The following is a 25,723-nucleotide window of genomic DNA, read 5'->3' as shown; positions in this document are numbered from 1 at the left end:
TTATAAACATTCAAGTCAAAATGTTTGGTGATTCAATGAATGTAGCCAAATTTTAAATAAGACATGTTATGTGAGTCATAAATTTACTTTAAGTTAGCACTGAATACAGTTTCGATCTCTCTCTCCGTTTTTTTTGTTTTCAGACTTGCATCAGTGTGCCATACTTTAGTTTCTGTAAATATAACTGCATTGCAGTTACAGAAGGATGCTGTGAAGATACCTTGAAATGCTTACAACGTGGTATTTTCCCTTAGTCAGTCATCCAGCCAGTGTTTTCTTTTTCTTTGTTCATGCGGCCGTGTTTGTAACTTCTCTGAAAGTCAGGAATTCTGTGTGGAACGTGACTGAGGCCTTTAGATCTCTGTATTTCATCAAGAAATCCTTTTAGTAAGCTTTGCTATCTCAGAGTAATTTGTGAGCAACCTTGTTGGATAAAAGTTGATAAGACTTTTTAGAGGCAAGAAAAGTCCTGCAGTACAAGCAAATGTGTCCATATGTTCATATTTAAATTATTTGCAGTTGGTAGTATTTACTGAAGATTAATTTTTGCATAAAGTGTGTGTGGGGGGAAATGCATTAAATGTCCTTTTGAAAAGAAACAATCCCTTTGCTATCTGGGTTCTCTAGCTTGCCTGTAACACAGGAGTTTTTTTCCAGATGTGAATTTCCTTGTGCCAATTTGAGTGCCTCATGTAAACATACATGAATAGCAGTTAAAATGCACTAAACAATTGGAGGTGCAGGGCTTATTCTATAGAATTCTACTCTCTTTTTATCCTTCACAAAAGGAGACGTGTTTCATCAAAATGGACTACCTGTAGTGGGGTTTCTTTAACGTATGCAGTCATAACAACAATTTCTTTCATAATAGAGTTGTAATCTCTTCTCTCTCTTGTATTCCACTATGTTTGAAATAATATTAATCTATATGCACTTGTTCTTTTTATCTAATTAATTAAACAGATATTGCTCAATTATTTGTAGTTTCTAAAATGACCTGAGATGCTTGGAATCATCATAGAGGGAGCCTGGTAGTGCCTGTATTTAGGTAGTCATGCACTAAAGGCTTAACTTAAGACTAGTTTGATTTTGAACAGTAGAAGAAAAAAACAAACTAAACACCAACAGATTTTTAAACCCTAACAAAGCAGCACTGATTTTTTTTTGATGCATTACTTCAATTCTTTCTGATTTATTTATGACTATCCTTGAAAAGGCTTTGTGATTACTTTTTTTTATTGTTTCACAATTAGAAGGACATCTGTTAAATAATAATGAGTAATAACAATGAGAATCAGTATGTTCCTCTGATTTAGTTTAGGAAATAAGATTTTGTCTTGTTTCTTTCATCTCTTTACAGCTTGATAAAGATGACATGGTATATATGGAAGCATATGATAAGTTGCTGGAATCTTGGCTTACTTTGGTACAAGATGACAAACATTTCCATAAGGGTTTCTTTACCCAACATGCTGTTCAGGTCTTTAATTCTTACATTCAGTGCCATCTAGCTGCTCCTGATGGTACAAGGAATTTGGTAAGCCCTTTCTCTAGTAGTTCTTGCTGATAATATATGGCAACTAACTCATGTTTTTTTTGTTTTGTTTTGTGCTTCGTTATGTAGCTCAAAGAAGGTAGTTGTAGAATTACTGCTTGTGACTTTGACTGGAGATGAAAAAATGCCGAAAGAGTCTGCTACTCAGAGGCTCTTTTTCCAGTCCGTTTCTCTCATTATGAAAAGTAAATAAAGGAATACAAAGATGAAAAATACCTTTAAAAACAAAAACAAAAAAAACCTGTTACTCAGCTTGAACTGCATCCTACTGATCTTCGCTGCCCATGCAGTGACCAAACCTTTGACTGTCCTTCTCTTGCCTAGAGTCATAGTAAAAATCTTCCGTGACATTGGAAGCCTTGTATGCTCTTGTTACCTTCCAACTGAAGTGTAACTGACATGCATAAATATATAGGAAAATACAGAATAACATGCTCAGTCTAGAAGAAACATGAAATTTATATTCTTTTGGATAAAATGGTACGTGACTTCCCTACTGAATTTTTATGAGTGACTCTTCTAGAGGAAAAACAAAATTAACTTGACTAGTTGCTGAATCTTTGAGAAAGAAAGCAAGTTAACTTCTTTGCCAGGAGTATGGATCTCTCTGAAATAGATTATGGCACTGAAACATGGATGTAGGTACTGAATGAATTAATTATTGCAGAGATTTGATTCAATAACTGCATTAACTTAAATTGATGCTGTGCAAAGACACTTAAGATACCTCACTCTGAAAATCATTGTGTAAAACCTAATTCTGATATCTTGATATGCAACAGATGGTAATAACAGTGCCAAAACAGAGACAAATATTTCACAAGAGAACTTTGCATTCATATCAGGCGGTCTTGACATAGCTTGTATCCACAGGTTAATTCATGTCATTCTGTGAGATAAGTCATTTATCCCATGGGTAACCTTTTAAAAGCCACAGCTGGCATTTTAGAATGCTTCTTGTTCGATATCAAAGCAGTAACAGGAACTTTCAGTCTCTGCTTTGAGACCAGACTCACTCTTCAGTAAACAGCTGCGACTTTGAAGTTGCCAAAAGAGAATGATTTGGTGGGTTAGATAAAGAAAATATGGGTTAAAAGCACGTTAGGTAAGAAATTGTTTGGATTTAATTTTCCAGAGCCTTTGCAAAAACAATGAAGAATAATGGCTTTCTCCACCACTTGTACTTGAGTTTGTAATTTATGTAAATTCTGTCATTCTTCAAGGGATTTCTTAAAAACACGTGTAAGATTGATATGTGATTTCTACATATGATTCATCTCCTCAAGAAAACAGTCTTGTAATTATTTTGGTATTTTATAATCAAGATGTACTTTGAGAAATCAAACACTGCACCTACTGCATCAGTAGGAAATAAACTTCTAAAACTGAGATTTTTTGTTTTCTCAAGCAGTGAGTTATAGAAAATATTTATTGAAAAAGGTGATTTTCACTTTGTTTTGAAAAATTCTTCCTCTTGTGATCTAAGTAAGATCTCAGAGGAAGAGTATCTTTGGCTAATGAATAGGATGTGGAAGTCCCAGTGTTTCAAATGGTTCTTGGCCTGATTACGTGTTTTGAAATCCACATCTACATGTATTTTAGCAGACTCCTGTTCATTGGGTTTGCAGACCATCTCTATGAGCCAGAGTCATTCAGTGCATTGCTATACTGTACCTACAGCAGTGGATGCTTGACCAAGCTTATTTATGTATGTGATTAAAGAAACTGTTCTGCTGTCCAGTCTGCTCTTATTCTATTAATGAGCATCAATTTTCATAACTTCTATCTTTGATTTAGCATTAAATGGGGAGGTTGGTGGCCCTGCATGTGGCAGGGGGATTGGAGATTCATGATCCTTGAGGTCCCTTCCAACCCTGGCCATTCTGTGATTCTGTGATTCTTTTCACTAGCGGTGATTCTTTTGACTTGAGAGCACTATTGGAAAAGGCAGCAAATATACAATGAAATGAATTTGCTGTTTCATGATAAGTTTGTGAAATTCTTATTTCAAAACAATATAAAGCCTTATGTACTCTTCTGTTTATTTCTTCTGCATCTAATGTAGTGTTAGCCTATTGCGTTTCTGTGACACAGAAGCCAAAATAACATAGCGAAGTCCGGTGGTAAAGAATTGTAACGTGAATTGGTTGCTTCTATTTTTGTTGAAATAACACCAGACTGCCAATGGTGTGGCCTCTCGGGAAGAAGAAGAAATCAGTGAACTGCAGGAGGACGACAGAGACCAGTTCTGTGACCAGCTGGCCAGTGTTGGCATGCTAGGAAGAATTGCTGCAGAACACTGTATACCTCTTCTTACAAGGTACAGGACAATGGCCATGAATACAAACAAATAAATTTGTCTAATTGGAAAAACTTGTCTTTGCTGAAACAGTTTAAAAACAGTGAAGTTATTTTATTATGGTTTGTCCACAGTTTATTAGAAGACCGAGTGACAAGGCTCCATGGTCAGTTGCAAAGACATCAGCAGCAGTTGCTTGCCTCACCTGCATCAGGCTCAATTGACAATAAAGTGCTTGATGACCTGTATGAGGATATTCATTGGCTTATTTTAGTCACAGGTTAGTGAACAGTGTTAAGTAGAGCTTATTCTGATATTGCTATAGCAGCTGCAACACCTCAGGAAAGAAAAATCTTTGCATGTTACCTGCTGGTAAATGGTATATGCTTACAATTCACCTGTCTGCAGTAACACAGAAGTTGTCTTTAAAAGATTTATGGCATCTTTACATGAAGTAGATCCTTTGGAAATTCCCATTAATAATTTTGCCATAGACTTCTGAAATGTTACCAGTCAACGTATTCAAGAAATTGGTCTGTTCATGGTTTCAGCTGTAATGTCTGGGGGTCATACGGCTTTGTGAGGTAATCCACGTGAGATCTGGATAGCAGTATTACTTGGTGGTGCCAGAAGTCAAGTAAGTTCCAGAATCTCTCAGGGCTGTTTGTCCATGCCCTGGCATTTTGCTATTTCAGAGAACTTAAATTTAGAACCTTTTCATTTTTGATTTTTAGATGGCATTATCTTACATCTGTTTGCAAAATGTAATATTAGCAAAGATAGTGTCTGTATTTCATTAAAAGAAATGTACACTTTATGAAATGTTTTGCGGGGTCTTTTTGAACGGCTGCTGTTTAACTTGCTCTCAGATGTTGGCATAAATGTGTTTATAATACTTTTGTATCACTGTGAGATGAAGTTTGTATTCATATCTCAGATGGTTATGAGATCAGACAATGAAAACTCTGAATCTGGAATTAATATTAGTTAGCCTGACTAGAGTATTGTGAAAATCCTTGCTTGACCTGATCTGCTGTTGCTATGCAAGGAAAACTTTGCAGTAGTGAGTTTGATGTCAGAAAGTTAAAAGGAGATTTGAAATGTTAGCAGAGAAGAAGTCCCAAATGAGATGGACTTACTAGAGAAGCTGTAAAATCAACTGCTTGTTCTTATTACTTAACAGAGATAATAGTGACTGCAAAATGTGTGTATATTTTTTCCTAATAGCTGAATTGGCTGCAGTACTTGATGTGTTTACTTCACGTACTAAAAGTTTTCCCTGTCTTACTTTTATTACTTAATCTGATGATTTATGTTTTGGTATTTGTTTAATGTCACATTAGGTTCCTCTCTCCAAAGTTAGTGGTACATATTTAAACAGTGTAAGTCAGGGTTTGTATAAACATCTGGTTCTGGTATGATGTCTGCATTTAAGCCAATGGATTCTCTCATTAAAAAGCTTAGATAAGATTATAGATTAACCTAGGATAGAAAGTTGTGATCACTCTTTCTTTCTTTAATGTAAGGCTACCTCTTGGCTAATGATACTCAGGGAGAGACTCCGCTAATACCTCCAGAAGTCATGGAATATTCCATTAAGCATTCAACTGAAGTTGACATCAATACAACACTTCAAATTCTGGGATCTCCAGGAGAAAAGGCCTCTTCCATCCCAGGGTACAACAGAACTGATTCTGTAATAAGGTAAAAATGCATCATGTGTTATATATGTCGAATGCTTTTTCAGAGGAAAAAGTAAGAGCACGGGTGGAATTCTGTGAACTGTAAAAGTAAAAAGCCAGATGTAAACACTGAACGTTAGAAATCAAGTGTATCTTTTAACTAGTTGTAAAGTAAGGGTAAATAACTTGTATGAATGTTTTTATAAAAGACAAGTTAAGACAGCAATGTAAAAGAAAAGAGAAAAGATTAAGTATAATTTTCTTATGGTAAAGAAGGGAAGAGTGATTACAGGTTATATTTGAAGTCAGGGTGATCCAGGAGGAGGACTGAAGGGCTGAGCGAGAATATGGCATCAAAACAGATCAGTTATTTGAGATGGGATGGCCAAAATGACTAGACTGTTGACCTAATGGCTGTAATGGTGGATGTGAGCTGCTTATTAAAAGAAATAAAAAAACTTTGTCTCTACAGAAAACTTGTCTTTAATCTATTTGTTACAGAAAGTCCATACAGTGGCTCAAATTACTGAAATCTTGTTTTTAAAGCAACACAGATGAATCTTGATAACATACTGTAGGCTATATAAATGCATTCAATATGTGTGCAGCTTGAGAAAGAACTTTCCAAAGCTTTAGTGAGCTTGTCTACTTTAGCCATAGATTAGTTTTTGTGTACTAAACATTTTCTTCAGGAAAAGGCTAGAAAAATCTACCTTTGTGGGTAATCCTAATGTATTAGTTAATGAGTTAATGTATTCATGAGTTTCAGTACTGCTTGTTGATTCCAAGTCTGGCAGCTTCAAGTAATAAACAGTTTCTTAATGCAGTGTCTTGGTGTAGATAGAAATAAAATCAGATATAGATTTGAGGCTCTCTAACAATAGCTCTGAAATTTCTTCAACAAGTAGACCACTGTCAACTCCTAAATTCCTTGAGAAAACCAATGTTTTGCTACCAAATTTAATTGATATACTGTAAAATCTAACATTTAATACAGTTTTCTTGACTGGTTGTATTGAGGCAATCATTTAGTGATCTGCTACATCACACTGTCTCTCTGTGGTAATGAGAAAGTAAGAAATATCTGGGTGTTTCTGCAGTTGTTCTTCAGGAACTGTTGTGTTACTGAAGCTTCGCCATTAGGCCCCACTTTGTAACTAGAGGAGCAGGAAAGGGAGAAATCCCATGCTGTCAGGATGCATGTCACACTTCTTTTGTTCCAGTGTTTTTGATATCAAAGAAAATCACTTTATCTTTTAATGCATATTCTGACTTCACGGATGATATTTGCCATTGTAGCCTGTCTCTTCTCTTACATTTAAAGAAGCAATAAATTCAAGTGCTCTCTACTTCGTTAGAGTGAAAACACTTTGTTATCTTGTTCTTCCCTTTGTATTTCATGAAAAATAAGTTGTTTTGCTTCTCCAGAAAACACTCTCAATATCCTTATTGTATGTTGTAACCTTCAGGTTGTTATCTGCTATTTTAAGAGTGTCAGAAGTAGAATCTCGAGCAATAAGAGCAAATCTCACACATCTTCTGAGCCCCCAGATGGGCAAAGATATTGTATGGTTCCTCAAGCGCTGGGCAAAGACTTACCTCCTAGCAGATGAAAAACTGTATGACCAGGTAAGGATATGACCTTTATGAATGCCTTGGTGAGTATTAGCAACCGTATCTTGTGGATGTAGATGTCAGTGTAGCTATTTTAATACATAACGATAAAGCATTTCAATACTAACTGGGATTGGGTTTATTTTGGAATAAGTTTGGAAGTAGTTGTCTTCTTTTTTTAAATTAGAAATATAAGCTGTTAGGGGATTCTTCTTGCACATCTTGACATAAATATGATTTCTGGCCAGTGGCATCACAGAATAGCATAGTGTGCTGTCAGGCTGCTTAACAGGTGAGCAATTCTGTAAGCTGCGTCAGCTCTTACAGTGCATCTCTCAGACAGTGGTTGCCCTTGATGGATGATTTAGTGAGTAACCTGGTCATGACTTTGAATTACATAACCTTGAATTACCTTGTGACATTAGCTAAAATCATGATACTTTCTCTCCCAATCTCATATGTTCTTATTGTATATTTCATGATTTCTATAATGCATTCTTTGTAAAGGGCAACATTTCATCATGTTTGGACAGCACTAATCATGATTAGACCTTGATCCTGGTTTTGCTTATACTACTAACTATAATCCAGCTAGAGAAGGTCCTGTTGACTCTAACTTCTGGGAAGGAAGCCTCCTCCTCCTCCCTTTATTTCCACTGCTGAAGCAGCTAAGAATACTAACGCTTCAGGAGGTCCCTCCTTAACAAAGATGGAGATACCAAAGACTTATAATTAATTCAAGTTACATTATTCAACTTGTCCTTGCAGTAGAGCAAAGATAGCTGGGGAAGAATTGGAGAGCGTGAAACAGAGTATCTGGGAAATGCTACATGTGTTGGCATGTGGAAGTGATTGAAGATTTCTGTTTAACTCTTATGCTCAGACAGTTTAAAATCAGAAATTCTGGTGGTGTGCTGACAGGGAGCCCCTGTGCAAATCTTACAGAATCCTTGGATTTCACTCTTAAACTTTGTTTTCTGAAGATAGGAAAGTGGAGACTTCAAGGAGGCATATCAAAATAAGTTCTCAAAATACTCAACCTAGATCAAGTGCGAGGTTTATTTCTAGTTACTTTTGTCATATTGTAAGTTCATGGAAACACTTCTGGGAGATGGATTGGTTTGGATCTTTCTGTTCATTTTTAAAGCTTTTGAACTTTGTGTGGCATTAAAAGCTAGACGTGATCAAACCTGATACTGTGATGAGGTTGAAACCTTTCTCTTTTTTTAGGTGTTGTGCTTAAAATTGGAAGATAAATTTGGCAAAGATTTTTGTGTTACGGGTATTCTTTGCCTTCGTCTGTGTAACATTTGCGTATTATAAATAGGCGAGAAGTGACAGCCTGAAAAGAATTTGCTGACTGATGACCGTACACTTTGGGGTTCTGCCTTCTGTAAAACTCACTCATTTTAATGCTTTTCTTATAGATAAGTCTGCCATTTAGTACAGCATTTGGTGCTGATACAGAGGGTTCCCAGTGGATTGTGGGTTACCTTTTAGAAAAAGTGATCAGTAACCTGGCAGTGTGGAGTTCAGAGCAGGACCTTGCAAATGATACTGTACAACTGCTAGTAACATTAGTGGAAAGGAGAGAGCGGTAAGTTGCTACACCTTTGGAAGTCAAAAAACTTCTTTTGCTTCCTTTAAATTGTTTTGGCCAAAGTAATCCAGATACGGGGCACTTTATATTCATGTCTCTGTAAGTCAAATTACTTTAGTAACATATTATAAGTGGAAGAAAAAAATGTCTGACCGAGCGAGGAGTGAGACCTAGATTTGACAAACCTAATCTCCGTTATTATTTATCAGTGCACTCTCCTTCCCCTTCCTTTGTGCCTCACTTCCGAACAGTGAGAATTGAAAACTCTCCTGGTCTCCACTCTTATTGCAAGGATTTTCATGTTGCTGGTTATTGTTGAGCAAGTTGTGTCAGATTGAGTTCAGATACTGGCTAAGCCTATATATAATGTGTTTTACAAACCTTTAAAGGGAACAATAATCTAGAGTTTGGTGGGTTCAGCCAAATTTCAGTTTTTCCAGTATTATAGACTGTGAAGCAGAAAATGCCTGAATGTTTTGCTTTTGTGAATTGACATGCAAACGTACGTTCAGTCTGTAGAAAGACTGAAATTTTAGGAGTTAAATGCTTGAGAAATTTTCTTTATAAAGATAAGTGAATAAAACCCTCAGGAGCTAGTTTTGGAACAAACTGCTTATTTTATCATGACATAATGAGACTAAGCTCTTAATCCACGTAATATATCCATTAACTGTGTGTGTGTTCTTTTGTGTGTAAAACTAAAGTACTTTCCTGCTTTTCTCCTATATGAATTGAGCTACTTTCAGAGTATATATTTAAGAAATTTTAGGACTGAGACATTAAGATGAAAATCAAAAGGCAACTGAACCTTACAAGACAGGAAATACAATTAAGAAAATTAAAATGTTCTGACAGCTGCTAGCAACCTGATGCACTCTGTTCAAAGTACAATTTTTTGAGTCTTTAATCAAAATGTTTTTTCCCTTTCTAGGGCAAACTTGGTTATTCAGTGTGAGAACTGGTGGAATTTAGCTAAACAGTTTGCAAGGCGAAGCCCTCCTCTTCACTATTTGTCTAGTTCTGTGCAGAGAACACTAATGAAAGCTTTAGTTTTAGGAGGTTTTGCTCATATGGATACGGAAATGAAACAACAATACTGGACAGAGGTAAGATGTTTCGGTGCTTCTGTTACCTTCATTTTAACAAGTTGTACAATTCAAGTCTGGAGTTGATTTGGAGCATTTTATGATGATGCAAACTTAGCTCGTTCAGAATCTTCTGATTTTAACATCTATTTTTTTAGTGACTCTTTGAACATCCATAATGTTATAGCACCTGGGAGTTGCCAAAATTATCTAAACCATCAGTACCTAAACAGGAATAGCCAATAAGTGGCTAAATAACCCTTGGAGGGTTCGTGAAATCCTGCATAACAGAATACTGTTGTAAAGGTTAAGAGTTTCCCTCATTTCTTCCCTTTATTTTAGTTTGGTGATGATTATGAATTATTCATTTATTTACTTACTCTCATTGAGTGAAGCTAATGAGAAAAAAATAAAGAAGCTTGATCAGCTTTTCTTTGCCTTCGTTCTGTTAATACTCAGATATTTAATGCCAGGAAGATTGGTAGATGAAATGTGGTCAGGGAGTGCTACGTTAGCTCTGAAGTTTGAAAAACACTGATCTTCAGAGAAAAGTTTAGCAAAGTTACAAAATTAATGAAGTGAGATGATAAGGCACTGGAACTAATTGGTGAAAAAGCATTTAGCTGTTTTATGGAAATCTCTAAGTTGATTCAAATTGGTTTTGTTACAGCTGCAGTCACACTGGCTGATTGTAAGAGAGATTGTAATGTGACAAAGATAATGGGGAACATAATTATTAATCAGTGCTTTCAGCACTGACCTGTAACGATTTTGTTGTTGTCAGTATTGAATCTGGAAAAGCATCAAATGCTGTCACTCGAAGTCCTTACTTGTTTAAACATGACAAAGTAATGTTAAATATTTATGGAGGTACTCATTGTGAAACTAACCTGCAGGGGGTGGTGAATAGTGAGAATTACTGATCGCTGTCACTTCAGACAATGCTGATGAGACAGAAAAGAACACAGTTGCAAACTGGAAGTAACTGATTCTTGTACTGCTATGATAAAAGCAACCCATGAGCTTGCTAAATTACTTAAATCTCAAATTTCATTCATGTATCAACATGCTTATCTTACTGTGACTTTCCTGAAACATTTTCAGGTTCTTCAACCACTTCAGCAGCGTTTCTTGAATGTGATAAACCAAGAAAACTTTCAGCAGATCTGCCAAGAGGAGGAGGTGAAACAGGAAATCACAGCTACATTAGAAGCGCTCTGTGGCATTGCTGAGGCTACTCAGATCGACAACGTAGCGATTCTCTTCAATTTCCTAATGGACTTCCTTAATAATTGCATTGGATTGATGGAAGTGTACAAAAACACACCAGAGACTGTTAATCTCATAATAGAAGTCTTTGTTGAAGTTGCACATAAACAAATCTGTTATCTTGGAGAGGTAAATAAGCCAAGAGGGGGAAGTGTGTCTGTGTGTAGTCGTATGTGAATGTTGCTCTCCCTCTTGCAAAATAATGCAATTTTTTAATGTTTTGTACAGAGAAAAACCCTGTGTTCACATCACTATTCTGTTGATACAGAAAGAAATGGAAATGCTTTATGGTTGTATCTGGTTGAGGAATTCCTTTGTTTAAAAGTTTACATTCTCGAAGATTAAAAGCAGGGCATCTAGACTGTTCTCGTAGAAAAAATTATGTAACTGTAATTCATCACTAGTCTTAGCAGGTATGAAGGACATGAGTGCAGACCACACTGAGTGCTGATTTAACTGTCTCATACTTCTGTGAAGTCTTGTCTAGCACAATGGCAGGACTGCTGTCTGTGACCAATGCATGCCATAGAGATACTGCTTTGGTCCTAAGCAAGTGGTTGCTGTGAGTGAGTATGGGACGAGTCAATGCAGTCCCCTTGTCCTGCAGTACTGTTGGCTAATTTTGATGTTGCGTCTAGGAGAAGCTTACCTCAAACTGGGTCTGCACAGTGTATTATGGCTCCAAACTTTGATAGCTGAAGCATGTCCCTCTGTTTGTCATTTTAATTCCAGTTGGTGAGATTCGTGAGATAGGGCAGCCTATCCCACATCACTTTTTTTCCTAAGAGTGGATTGATAAAAGTAGTGTTGTAATGCTTTTGTCAACAGCACATAGATATATGGCTCTAAGTATTCTCAGTTATTGTGATTTTTTATGCAGTTATTACAAAAATGGATTATATAAATGAAATTTGATTCTTGAGTTATCACTGACCATGTAGTACAGTCTTAAAACAAAATGTGTCGCTTTTGGCATGTAGAAGTTTTCTTACTGTTATCTAACAATGTTTTGTAGGCCAAAGCCATGAACTTGTATGAGGCCTGCCTAACTCTGCTCCAGGTGTATTCAAAGAATAATCTAGGTCGACAACGGATAGATGTTACAGCAGAGGAAGACCAGTACCAGGATCTCCTTCTTATTATGGAGCTTCTCACTAATCTTCTATCAAAAGAATTCATTGATTTCAGTGATACAGGTATGGAGTACTTGGTAATTGCTGAGCTGTAATTTGTGTTAAACATGGGGCATGTGTTCAGTCAAGGTAAAGTGAAAAGTCTGTGCATCTGCCTTTTTCTGTCATGTATGCACAACACAAAAATGCAAGACCAGATGTAGATTTTGTCCATTGACTAGACAACTCAGTGCTGTTAATACATGCTATTTGAGTCTGACATTGGATGTTAGATGCACTGAAAGTATTGTAAAAAAAAACAGTGAAACCAAAGACCGTGAGTGCTACCTTAATTTAATACCCAGCTATCAAATGCCTTGACAATTGCTGCTAACTTAACGCGAGAATGACAAAAGTAAGGTCACGTCCAGTTGCTGGGAAATATGGATCGTAACAGGAAGTAGAGAAACTTGTCAAATTCTCTGTTACAGAGTTTGCTTCAGTAATTTGCTCAATTTATTTATCTTTGTCTTCATAACATTCATATAAATTAATAATGTACACTATCCAGAAATTTAGAGAAAGCATAGAAATGCTTGTAATATTTTGCTCAATGTATTCATGCAAGTATGAAGCGGATATCATTAGAAACAAATGTAAGATTCTGTAATGGAAGGGCACTCTGAAAGTATCTGAAGTGTTCTGGCTTAGTATGTCATCTGGTACACGTGATTATGAAATGCCTCGTCCTTGTGAATATAAATATAGAGTGATGTGGCAGTCTCTACTCACTACATTTCTATTTTAAAACAGTGCCTCGTGGTTTTGTTTGGGAAGAGGGTAATAGTCCTATCACTAAGAATGTCTTTATTAAAGTAATATACTCTTCAGTATACTTAGTCTGTATATAGTCTCTTCTGTAAAACATGTTTTTGTCTTTGCTACAGATGAAGTATTTAGAGGACACGAGCCTGGGCAAGCTACAAACAGAACTGTATCAGCTGCAGATGTTGTCTTATATGGGGTTAATCTAGTTCTGCCTCTAATGTCTCAGGATCTGCTGAAGGTAAATTTGCTTTTACATGCAACTGCTGGAATATGAAAGTTTTATAGTAGTGAATCCCAGAAATGGATTCTAAACTGCATTCTACTTAAGTTGAATTAGGGGAACAGTTTTGAAGCGTACCTCAGTTGTCTCCTCTTGACATGCTTTGGTTCTCATCCGGTGGCACCTACTGAGTGTGAGAGCCAAGGCAAAGGACGTGCCCTCGGAGCACCCTGCTTGCACTCCAGCTGCTGAGAGGCTTTCTCCCCTCAGGGCTAGACTTGCTCACGTGGAAGTAAAACTCCATAACTTTGTATGGAGTGGATACTGGACAGCTGCCATCAACTTGAACTTGTAGCAGTCTGCTTTTATTGCACCATGCTTTTTGCTAGTGTAGTTGTAGCCATTGATAACTGAAGTTATTGCCTATAATTGTCTTTTTTCAGGGCAAAGCATCAGACTTGTGTCTTTGTACAGCTGGAAATAATGCCAGGATAATGCTACATGATTCTGAAACGATCTTGTTTTTCTTTTGGCAGTTTCCATCGCTGTGTAATCAATATTACAAACTAATCACTTTCATCTGTGAGATATTCCCTGAGAAAATCCCACAACTTCCAGAGGACCTCTTTAAGAGCCTAATGTACTCACTGGAGTTAGGGATGTCATCGTATCCTTTGTGGGGCTTGAGAGTGTTTAAAAGTCTGAGCTGCTTTTATAAGGACGTGTTAAGTCTTGATTCTTTTTCTTTGCATTGTTTCTTTTCCTATAATTTCCGTACCTACAATTCTATATCCATAAACAACTCCTCTTCTGTGCCTCCCAGTGACTGAGAATCTCATGGTAGTGTCTATTGAGATTCCAGTATTAGCTGAATTTCCTGATTCGTGTTGCTTGAATGCAGTGTTTAAGTGGTTTAACGTGTAAGTTTTTTCTGGCAGCCATTCCTGCCTCCTCCATTACTTCACTTCAGAGTGTGTAACTTCATAAGCCTTCAGCTGGCATCCCAAAGCTGTTCCTGAATTAGTTTCTCAGCTGGTAATAGAAAACACTGCTGCTGTTCTCCTGGGCTGGCTCCAGAGCATTTCCTGTCATGTTGCCAATGGGCTCTCCCTCTTACAGCAGGAGCACCATTTTCACTAATCTGTGGCACGTGTCAGACACAGATGAGCTTGAGCATAAGGGACTCTTTCTGAAAGTGTTATGTCAGAGGGGGTTGTGGTACTTCAGGGGGTACAGCTAATAAAAGAAAGCAACAAAGACAGAGTTCCCTTTTTCCCCTTTTTTATATTTGTTATTTTATTATTTTAATAACAGCTCTACAATACGAAGATATCTTGGAATATATAAGCATTGCAGTGTTTTCTAGTGACGCCACAGGGAAGTTTTGTTACAATTTCACTGAAATCTGGTGTTGATTCTTTAATGCTCGTTACCAGAATGAGTTCTGAGGTTTGCCAGCTCTGTCTGGAGGCTGTAACACCGCTAGCAGAACAGTGTGCAAAAGCACAAGAAACAGATTCAGCCCTCTTTCTAGCAACAAGGCACTTTCTTAAGGTAAGAACAACTGTTTCATGTTACTTTGTGGGCTTTTTGTTGTTGTGTTGTAGTTGCTTTTTTATGTTTTTTTGTTTGTTGGTTGGTTGGTTGGTTGGGTTTTTTTTTTTGCATACAACTGGTTTCAAGAGGCCAAATAGTGATACTGTCAGACTACATTAATGAGCATCATGCACAAATAGTAAGAGACAGAACTTGCAGTTGAAGAAGAGCATAGAGGATCAGGAACACAGAGAAGAAAATGACTTTTCAACATTCAACAAAAGATCTGAATACTTCAGAATTATTTATATTTATATATAAATATATATACTTCAGCAATTTATATTTTGTCTGTGCTCGGTATGTGAGATACCGAGATCTCTTTCTTTCTCATTCTTGAATGAATCTCAGTAGTTTCAGCAGTTAAATTTTCTGTTAAGTGTGTCACAAAGCTTCCAGAATTGTGTGAAATGAAGGTAGGGTTAGAATACTAAAACAAGAGCATAATTGGGTACAGCAAAGAAAGGTAAATGCTGTCATTTATTCAATGTACCCAATAAGTTTTGCTTTTTCTTGGCAGTTTCCTTAAAGGACCACTCACTGTATTTCATTGAATTTCCAGGTTAGCAGGTAGCAGCCAGCTGGTAGCTCACTGATAATCAGGAACAAAGTGATTGGGGTACTTGTGTTCTGGACTCTGGATTTCAGTAGATCAGTTTTGCTTGATGTTTTCTTACCAATCTGACATTCAGACTGCTAGAGACTTCTCATTAAGAGTTTACATCAGCTAAGCTAAGAGTGTGAGAAACACCTTAAATAACTGTATTCATCATGTTAACATGGCTTTCTGCCTTTTCTCTAAATTTTCCACTTAATTTTTTAAAATTGATCTTATTAATCCATTCCTTGTTTGTCTTTCTGTGAGAGAAAGACTCTTGTGGGAGACTTTAAAACTTGAGGAACTTCATTCTTTCTCTGCTTTTATTTTGTGATTTCAGATGGTCTTTGATATGCTGGTACTTCAGAAGCACAATACAGAAATGACAACTGCAGCAGGTGAAGCATTCTACACATTAGTGTGTTTGCATCAGGTATGATATAAACACTTCAGAACTCTGAAAACCACTCACTTTTTGGTGGAGAATGGTTAATTACTGTGCATTTGGCAAACTGTAGCATCATTCAGGAGGTCTGTAGTCCAACTTCTTGCTTGAAATTGGCTAAATACTAAAGTTGGGTTGGCTCATTCAGGACTTTTTCCAACCATGTCTTCAAAACCTCCAAGATAGGTGGTGCAGAGCCTCCAAGCAGCCCATTGAAAGCTTTGTTGTCTTTAAAACAGATGTACTTTCAGCGCCTGCCTGACTATCTTGGTGGCCCTCCTCTAGATCAGTCACTGTTCTTCAACAATGGGGAATCCAAGGCTGAACACAGTATTCCATGTGTAATATGGAATGAGAGCTCTGTAAAGACAAATAATAAATACAGTCCAGTGTGCTGCTAACACTTTAGCAGCTCCACTGAAACCCTCTGATTCTTTATTCAGCAGAACTGCTTCTCAAGCTCTCATTTCCCAGTCTGTATAGTTGCAGGGAATTGGTCTGTTTCTACTGCAATTCTGGACACCCCAGCATAAGGCCCCTGGGCACTATTAAAACTGGCTTCCACGTGGATATGAACCATTAAACATAATCCTTTGGAGATGGACACATTTGATTTCATACAGCCATCAGTGTGTACCCAGTCTCCGCAGTCCTTCAAAGGCAATAGAGTGGCTGGCCTTGAAATAACAAACCTATCAGCTTTGTTGGTCTTGAGAGCTGCATTGCACAGGATCTCACCCGCCAGTCTCCTCAATAAGCTGAAATCTGCTTTCAGGATGTGCAGGGTCAGTACTCTCTTCTGCCCTCACTCTCTTAAGGATGCTGAACTCCACTATTTCACCATCTGCGCAGCCAAGGCTCTCATTAAGTACCACCTCCCTGCCCAGTACTTCCTTGTCTGTGAGTAGCAAATGCAGAAAAACCTTTGGCCAATCTGGCATGCAGGTGTCAGGGAGATTATCTCCTAAGAGTCTGTGACCCAAATTCTTCTCCAGTTGCTTAAAGATGACCTGGTGGTCCTCTATTCACCTGTTTAGGGGACTTGTAATAACTCGCGCCATGTCATCATCTTTACTGCCTCTTTATTCTGACCCACGAGCACTCAGCTAGACTGTTGCCTTGTCCATAAGACAGCATCCTTAATTTCCTTCTTTCATGTAAACAGCAACCTTCTGTGCTCTTCTCTGTCCAAAGGACCTCTCTGTCCATTAGAGCACTCCAGTTATATCAGCTGTCCCACCACCTCTAGGTTTCTGCAGTGATCTTGCAGCTCTGCATCAGTTCTTACTGTTTGTTTCCAAGGCTGAGTGTATTTCTTCTTAGACATTTGAGGTTTGCCTCCTTTAGGCTGTTTTATCCTTCTTGACGAACACTCTTAGATCTATTACTGCCTCACGTTCTTAGTCACCATCCCCACTTGTCTACAAGTTGTTACCACTGTCCCCCAACATGCTCTTGAAAGCCCTTCTTGCCAGGTTGACAAGCCTTTGACAGAGGTGTTCTTAAGCCACTTTTCCATATGAATCTCCTGTTTGGTTAGCAGCACTCATCCCACGTAAAGGGACAAGTGAGCATGTTAGATAAAAAGAGCCAGGAGTCTGTTACTCCCTGAACAGCAGTCAGTTTGCTGCTCTTAAAACTTTCAGCCTTTCCTTCACTATCCTAATCACGTTTAATGTGCTTCTTCGTCTTCTGCTGCTGTCCAAGTGGAGAAACTCTTAGGAATTTAAGCTGTCTGTCCCAGGGAAGGGAATCCAGAGAGAGGGAGAACTGTGGAGGGAAATGGCGTACTGAATGTGGGGCAGCTGTGAAGGAAGAGAAGCTCAGCTCATAGAACTGAGTATATGCTAAGAGCCAGAAAGAACTTTGAGGGGAGTGCTTGAAGTTTCGGCCTGTTCTGGTTCAAAGTCTTAATCTGGTTTAGAGAAAGGTGGGAGGCCACAAGTCCATAGCAGCCCCTGGTACGCCAGTTGGTGGAGTTGGTGGGGAGATACTACTGAGGGTTTTCAGTCGCAGCCTTAATTCTGGATTTTGTCCTGACAAGAGAAGTTGTATATATTGTGGCTTTGGATATTTTTATGTTTAAATTAATGAGACTCGCGTTTGTTTAACAGGCTGAATATTCAGAGTTAGTTGAAACCTTACTATCAACTCAACAAGATCCAGTAATCTACCAGCGATTAGCAGATGCCTTCAACAAGCTTACTGCAAGCAGCACTCCTCCTACACTGGACCGTAAGCAGAAGATGGCCTTCTTAAAGAGTTTAGAAGAATTTATGGCAAATGTTGGTGGACTTCTCTGTGTAAAATAAACAACAAAACTCTATGCCTAATTTAGACCCTTTCTGCAAAATGCACTGAGAAACGCTGAATGCTGACTAAATCTTGTACCTGTCTCTGGGTTCTTTGCAGCCATCTCAGATTCTAGAGAGTCTGGAAGTTTGAACATACATAACACAGTGGAATAGGAGAGGTCAACTTCGAATCAGCTTCTGCTATTATGTGTTAGCTGCAATCTGTCATACTTGTGTGTGGGAGAGAATGAACAGAAAATGAGAATTTAATTTTTTTTCCATATATGTGCAAACAGATATGGGCACAATGAAAAATAAATTCAGTGCCTTTTTCCCCACTGGTTTAAAATGAGTGTCCAGATAAACGTGCAGATTTCTTTTCTACCCAGAATTATGTTAGAGTGTGATGCAAATACATAAAAAGCTCTAAACAGTTTAGCTGATTTTAAGCTTTATTTTTTTCCTCTCTAAAGTTTGAGTTTGGTGTTCCAATGGGGAGAAAAAAAGAATGGTGTTTTAACTTGTGTTTAGTTTTGTTTTTCTAGATCAACCTGACATTGCGTGTTTCTGTAATGCAGGTTTTTACATTATGTTCTGCTGCCTAAAGTTCAGAAGAAAAAAGGTGTATATTTTTGTTCCCCTAAAATGAACTTTAGGATCTGCAGCCATTTCATTGCCTTAATTTAAAAGAAAAAAAACTTCATATACTTACAGAACTTAAGGCAAGATTTGACTCTTCAGAGTTGGTTTAGGATGTTGGCATTAAGCTGCCGTGTGCCTGTTGCAGCCCTTCACACAGACAGGTGTCATTTTGGAGTTGAGTGTGATGCAAGGTTCACGCGTAGTTTTACTTTCAGCATCGGTTTGATTCACGTCCAGGCTACGCGCAACTGCGATGTATTTCTACACTGAGCTCTTTGCTCAAGCAATAACAACTCAAAAGGTCTAAATTGCTGACTTACAGACCTTTCAACGTTGGGGCATTAGCTAAAACACTTGTGCTAGAACAGTGGTAGCAAACCCTTTGACTCGAGGCCGCGCTTACTTGACTCTGGTCAAGAAAGGTAACTGGGATGTGCAGTGCTGTGGGGGATTTGGGTTTGCTGAACGTAGCTCCGCCTCTGTAGAGCCATCCCAGCTGCTCTGCTCTTGCTCATTTTTTGTCAGCACTTCAGTGGTTATGACAGCAGAACAGCAGAGTTTAGTGGACCAACAAGGAAGAGTAGCACACGAACACAAAAGCGAAGCCCGTTTTGTCTCCAGTCATGAGCCTGAGAAAACTGAAGCAAACACAAATGTTGCGCGCTGAGTAAAATCGGTTTTAGTGGAAATACATGGAGGCAGAAGTTGGCCCTTTTGTTTAACACCTCTGCTAGATTGTTGTTGAACATTTCCCATGTTTTTTGAATTTCTGTAGAATGTACAGTGCACACCTTTGTGTGGCTATGTACAGCATCATGTTTGCAACTCAGTGCCATCCTTCAGCTGTTCATCTCATAATTAGTCACAATAGCCAGAATGTTAAAAAGACAAATCTGTAATACTGTGCTATAAGTGATCTAAGACTTTATTTCTCAGTTAAATCCACACCTCTCTCAAGTGAGGACCCAAAGGCCAAAAAAGCTATCTCTTCATTGCACATTTCTCTTAATTTATGTGAAAGCTGGGCCTGGTCAGATTTACGCATGAGAAAGTGACCATAAAACTTACTAGATCATATACGTTCCCTGTGTTTTATTTCCAACATAATTTGGATATTTTTTTACAACAGGAGGGGTGTTGCACTCTATTTTTCCCTGAAGCTGTAGTGCTTTCCTTCAAAAAAATACCCCAAAAAACTCCTGACTGTGTACTTGCTCAAATGATAACGATCCCAGCAGATTGATCTTTTTTAATTAACTTGGGTTTTTTGCTATGATTCTGAAACTGCTTCTGGTGTTTCTCTGAACCTGTATGTTGCACAGGGTGACTGGGGGCATTAAAGCCTGTGAACAGAAGGAGCTCAAAGAGCTGCTGCTGGTTCGTCACAACGTAGATGATGCCAAATATGTAGGCCAATGCCTTCAAAGAGATCGTGGCAAATACCTTCAACTTATTTGGATCTGACTGGATAATCAATGCTCCTCTACAACTAGCTGTGCCACTGTCGCTTTTTTAAAGCTGTTTCAATATTCAGAAATATAACTGCACATTTGTGACATTATCATAAGAATTATAAGTGATTGGGATACAAATGGAGTTAGTATTCAGAACAAATTCACGTGCATACCCATTACTTTCTACTCAGGCCCGCTGTATTGTAACAAGTGCTGATGCACGCCTTAGTTTGTCTATCAAGACCTGCTAAAGTATGAAGATTTACTTTCAAAAACACATTTTGAAGATTGTTTAAGACTTTTGTTTATCCCTCTATTTAAAATCGATGTTATGTTAAAGGGAACTGTCCCAGAGAGCGCTTTGTGTGATTTTTGTGCTTAATGTTTCTTTTTAATTTTTCTTCTGCTCTTGTCTGTTCAGTGTGGATCTTTCGTTGCCAGATGATTTTTCTTTCAGAGCACGTGCAAAGATGTCTCCACTTAGTGACACTCATGAAATTCCCAGAACGTTTTTCAACGATGAGTTCTCTGAATTCATACCCCTGGCTAGGTGGCTACTTCTGCCTAAACTATTTTGCTTGTATATCCCTTCCACAACCCCAACAAAAACAAAACACCGCACCCAGTTGCTGTGAGCGTGTGTTGTTCATTCAAGTCCTCAGAACAGCGCCAAGGACGGCTTTCAGCGCACCTTGAGAGCTGGCTCCAAGTAATGGTCCTGAAATAGCGATAGCATCACTGCATTGATTTTCCATTCAGCATACAAAGGGAGTAGTAGTTTTGAAAAGGCACTTGTTTCTTGAAAGAAAACATCCAAAAAGGGCATGTCAAACTGAATTGCAAATGCTGCATGATGTAATTGTAACAAACTTTATTTGTCTAGGCATAATATTGCAAAGACAGATTATTGCTCCTATGTTTTTCTTCTGAGGGTAGAAATCCAGTAGCTTCTTTCCCATTTTTCCAGCCCTTCCCCATCATCATAGCTATTTTTAATGCTACCATGGTAACTTTCTGTTGTTCAGCCTATAGATTCTGATGCTGGCAAGCATGACTATCTGCTTGGGTCGTGAAATTCAAGACTTTGAAAGCACAGACACGTGGGCAGGGAGAAGTGAACTGCATTACACCTCTGCTTTCATGCACATAATGCCTTAACTACCTTTGCCGGGTTACCACAAGAATCTGCTACATCTTATTGCCCCCAGGTTTGTGTTTCACTGTTCAGAGATAAAGGGCTCACGGTTTTCCTCAGGAACGAGAAACTTGTTTTCTCAGCATGTCCAAATCCTACGAGTTCAACGAGAGGGGCTTGAAGCTGGAGCATCTCTTTGATAGTGCATTGCACTTGGTAAAACCCCAATGTTTACCTGGGTAAATCCCGTTGTATTTAAGCCATGTAGTTTTAGAAAATACGCTTGCTTGGAGTAGTCAGTTGTCCATTTAAAATTTAATTCTTTAAAAGGTAATGTAAATTCTAACTTGTGATCCGTGAAAACTATTACAAAGAGACAATTGCAGCATTTCTTTTATAAGACTCTTCAAGTAATTTCAGTTAAATAATTACGTAAGAGGGGTGTTCTTTACGGAAGTAGCTTGATGAATATAAGCGCAGGAGTAGGAGCCAGGCTCCTCTAATTTTGTATCAGTTTTTCCACTGGGTCCTCTGTGGCCGTTGGCACGTCGCTAAATCTGTGTCTTTGTAAAAACAGCGATGGTACCTACCTACCTCACAGGGGTGTTGTGAGGGTTAGCTTATGCCTATAAAATGCATTGAGGATCAGAAATGCTATGTAAATATTAAATATTTTAATTTTAGTTTTGCGAGGTGTAAGATTTACTGTCATGAAAACAGGAGGTTTTTGTGATTATAAAGCCGTAGAGGCAGCGGCAGAACGGTGTTCTACAAGAATGGTCCACTGCAGTCCAGTGCTGCTGGCTGTCTGCAGTGGCTGCCTCAGTTACAGTGGTGGCTCCTTCTTCTAAGACGCGATTCCCCACCGCGGTGCCTCGGTTCTGCTCTAAATAGAAAAAACAGGAGGAGGACAGTTGTTAGGTATCCAGGCTTTGGTGCTGCTGCTTCTCTCAAGTGCTTCTCATGGTGGTAGGTTTATTGCCTTTTTTTTTATGCTTTTTTGCAATGAACAAACATGAATTGTCTCTCCCACGTCTCTCAAGTTTCTCCCACTGTCACTCGAGTTCTGCTCAGTGTAACTAGAGCCTGGTGGCAGTGATTAACACACAAAGAGCCAGCCCTCCAAAACCTCTACATTGCTTCTAGTATAAAATCGTGCCCTCGGCAGTACATGAGATTAAAGCTCCCTAGCACAGATGATGAAGCAAATGGTGTGATTTGCTGTAGAGCCTTAAGCAGCCACCTGTCTTAAAAAAATTAAGAAAAAAAAAGCAATGTGAGATTTACTGGGGCTCAAGCAACTGAGAAATAAGATGTCCCTGGCCTGCCCTCCTCCTCAGTGAGTTAAAGCAAGTGCTGCTTTTTCATTTCGTCCCATTTCCTATCCTGCTTTTCATGTTCCTTGAGGCCATTATAAAAGACTGGGAAGGCTCTCCCAGCCTCAGTGGAAGATCATACTCGTGCACTTTTCCATCTATTACTGCTCGATATTTGAAAATGATTTTAAAAAGCAAACATACAGCCAAGCTTTCTAATAACACTGCTCAGCGTGTTTGAATCTCTCACTGAACAATTCTAAATTTTATAATGAAGAAAAAATCCCCTTTTATTTGTTCTCTTTGTGCAAAATGAGGAACGTCCATGCAGTAACCATGCAGCTTTAAGGCAATAAATGCTAGGACTGCTGGCAATCAAATGTGTAAATATTTAAATGTACAAGTCAGTACTGTGTTGAGTTTATATATCATGAAAAGCAGGGATTGAAGCGCTAGTTAATTTCATGTCTTGTTTTACCTGTACAGTTGACGGTACAAAGTTGCATAGAAATATTTCATAGTTTATTGCAATGAACGTTGGGAAGCAGCTATGTAGTCAGGCTGAATTTTCAGTTTTGAAGTGAAAACTCCGTATTTTTAAGATCTGTAAACAGGAGGAGGATCAAAATGTTTTCCCCTAAGAGCTTTTATTTTGTTTTGGCCATGTGTGATGTGTGTTTCATTGTTTATCATGTTCCGAAGTCCCACCTGTGTTGAACCCCTGAACTATTTCACTTGTGATCCTTCCTTATGGCAGGAGCCAGCAGAGGGCCATTATGGAACTGGGAGCTAAGCACCAGCAGGGGCTGTGTGAACGAGCAGACCCTTGGTTCAAGTTGCTGGAGAAAATTCAGGTTAATATCAGCACTTATGGGCATGAGTTCCAACACAAAGAACCATGGTGGGTGTGGGTGTGTGAGGGACGCAGCGCACGGGAGTGCCAGAGAGGTCCTAGAAGTGGCTGGGAACATAAGAACAAATTTACCTTCCCCCTCTCAAAAGAAATAATGTGACTTTTCAGGCCTGCTGGTAGTGTCTGTATTCCCAGAAGGAAGGCTGATTTCTGGCTCTCATATTTTGCGTGTAGATTTAATTTAAACAGTTCTGAGGATGTGTGGCATAGAAATGTTCGCCAAACTCGTGTCTGTTCCCATGTAAATTACATCCAACTGTGTGCTACTTTATGTGTTTTGGAAAAGCTTGGTTACAGGCAGCAGCTCCTAATGTTCTGTAATGTGATTATGTGTGGGAAAACTACAGCTGTGCTGTTCTGTTCCCCTCTTCCTCTCACACATTCACATTGGTTTTTTAAGGAAGAAAAATTCTCAAAGCCTGGAAGTAAAACTCCGTGACAGCTGTGGTGTTGGCAGCTCACTGTAACCTTGGCTGTTATGCATCACTGCAATTGTACTGGTTTCTAAAGTTCAGTTATTGCAACCATACCTTGATATTGGCCTGCTTTAGTTCAGTGACTCTTCTGGTGAAGGACAGGAACATCAAAGGTAATTTTGAGCAAGTCCCTGAGAACAGCTGGCAAAGTCCCTGAGAGCAGCAGCACATCCAACAGCCTTGCGTGTAGAAAATGGAACTATTTTACCTTAAATACGAGGTCTGGAATAAACTTGAATGATTTGGGTACAAAACCTTTACTCATGTTTGTTTGTGGAAATGTATGCAACACCCATTCCTTTTTTTCCTTTAAGAAATTTCCATTTGCTTCAGTTGTGTTTGAAGTTAGTGGCTGGTTTATTTGGTTTTCCCTCCTGATGGCCGTTAACTCTTAAAAAGGCTGCTGGAGCAGTTTGGCTGCTGAGCAGAGGAGGAGGTCTGGAAGTGGGCATGAGGAGTAGGAAGTAAAACGTTTGCAGCCTTTTATAGGGATAAGAAAGAAAAATCACGCTACTCTGTAAGAAGAAAAGCAAGTTCACAGTGCACGTGTCAACATCTCTTTACCCGGTGTCATCCCACAAGGGTCAGTAAATGCTGCCCTCCCAGCAGCGTGGGGTTGTTTTGGAATTGTGTGATACGACACCATTAGCGTGAGGTTTGCTAATTATATAATGGAATCTTTTATTTGGGAAGCATTTCAGGCAAATCATCTCCAGCAAACACCGAAGTACCATCGTGTGCTGTGTAACCACCATTCTTTCTGCTCCTATCTCCGAATCTCATGGCACAACCGTTCTCACCTTAAACCTATCAGCTGTTACCAGATTGATTTTGCTGATCCCACGTTGTCTTTGCAAGTCCAAAGAAGGCAGCAGCTTTGTGTGATGTGTTCCCTTTCCCTTCCCATTGATGTCTGTCCCGCCACTCGTGACTGCTTTGCTGTAACTCATTGCTGTGGATTTCACAGTTGGGGTTCATGATGTATTCAGGTCGCTCCTGATCTGTCACCGTGCTGTTTACCACAGACTCACCAGTGCTTGACTTGAAAGGTTCCTCCATAATCAGCGATAAGTTGGCAAGACATTGCCTTTAGTTTTAGTACCGCGCCAATACCTGTAGTGCTGCTTTGCTCCACGATGCTTGCTGTAACAGAAACCAAAGCCCATCGCCACACTTTGGAGTCTTTAGGAAGACACTGATGTCCTCTCACGAGACCAGCACTCCTCTGGGGAAGGCTGGCATTCTGCCACTGTAAGGAGAGACTGTTCCGAAGTACTTTCTGCCTGCTTGTAGGCTGTTATGCACTTTCATGGTTTAACAAACTACTGTTAAAAATGTACTGTAACATGGAATTTTGATAAGCGCACATGTATGTAAACATTTCACTCAGCCTCAGGAAAGCTGGAAAAATTAGATACCTGTTTTGTATCTCGGTTGTTTGTTACCTACATCCTTGGAAATGGACAGATAATGTCTAGATGCTGTGAGTGTAACTTGTGTGAGATACCGGTGTGGTCTGTAGGAGGAGGACGGTGTCATTTTAATCTAGGGACTGAGAGAATGGTGTCCTCTTATTTTGCTGAAACATAC

At 38.8% G+C, this 25,723-nt stretch overlaps 1 protein-coding gene across 2 annotated transcripts in view; it reads left to right on the top strand.

Moving 5' to 3' along the window:
• Positions 1-18,215, top strand: part of XPO4 (exportin 4) — a gene marked incomplete at both ends in the record, with an annotated part of 70,700 nt that extends 52,485 nt beyond the window's left edge. The window contains 14 exons of one of the 2 annotated variants that reach the window (XM_079549241.1): positions 1,361-1,537; positions 3,733-3,875; positions 3,989-4,134; positions 5,381-5,558; positions 7,006-7,165; positions 8,578-8,747; positions 9,682-9,856; positions 10,940-11,233; positions 12,120-12,300; positions 13,164-13,282; positions 13,801-13,931; positions 14,701-14,818; positions 15,799-15,891; positions 18,018-18,215. In XM_079549241.1, coding sequence (XP_079405367.1) covers positions 1,361-1,537; positions 3,733-3,875; positions 3,989-4,134; positions 5,381-5,558; positions 7,006-7,165; positions 8,578-8,747; positions 9,682-9,856; positions 10,940-11,233; positions 12,120-12,300; positions 13,164-13,282; positions 13,801-13,931; positions 14,701-14,818; positions 15,799-15,891; positions 18,018-18,215 — 2,283 coding nt within the window. The remainder of the gene's footprint in view (positions 1-1,360; positions 1,538-3,732; positions 3,876-3,988; positions 4,135-5,380; positions 5,559-7,005; positions 7,166-8,577; positions 8,748-9,681; positions 9,857-10,939; positions 11,234-12,119; positions 12,301-13,163; positions 13,283-13,800; positions 13,932-14,700; positions 14,819-15,798; positions 15,892-18,017) is intronic. The other variant, XM_079549242.1, reaches the window with a different exon arrangement.
• Between the last annotated feature and the right edge of the window lie 7,508 nt (positions 18,216-25,723).

The sequence above is a fragment of the Tetrao urogallus genome (genome assembly GCF_951394365.1).
Source record: "Tetrao urogallus genome assembly, chromosome: 1".
In the NCBI taxonomy this organism is placed as follows: Eukaryota; Metazoa; Chordata; class Aves; order Galliformes; family Phasianidae; genus Tetrao; species Tetrao urogallus.
The sequence above is the reverse complement of the archived record's forward strand: the minus strand, read 5'-3'. Positions and strand labels throughout refer to the sequence as shown.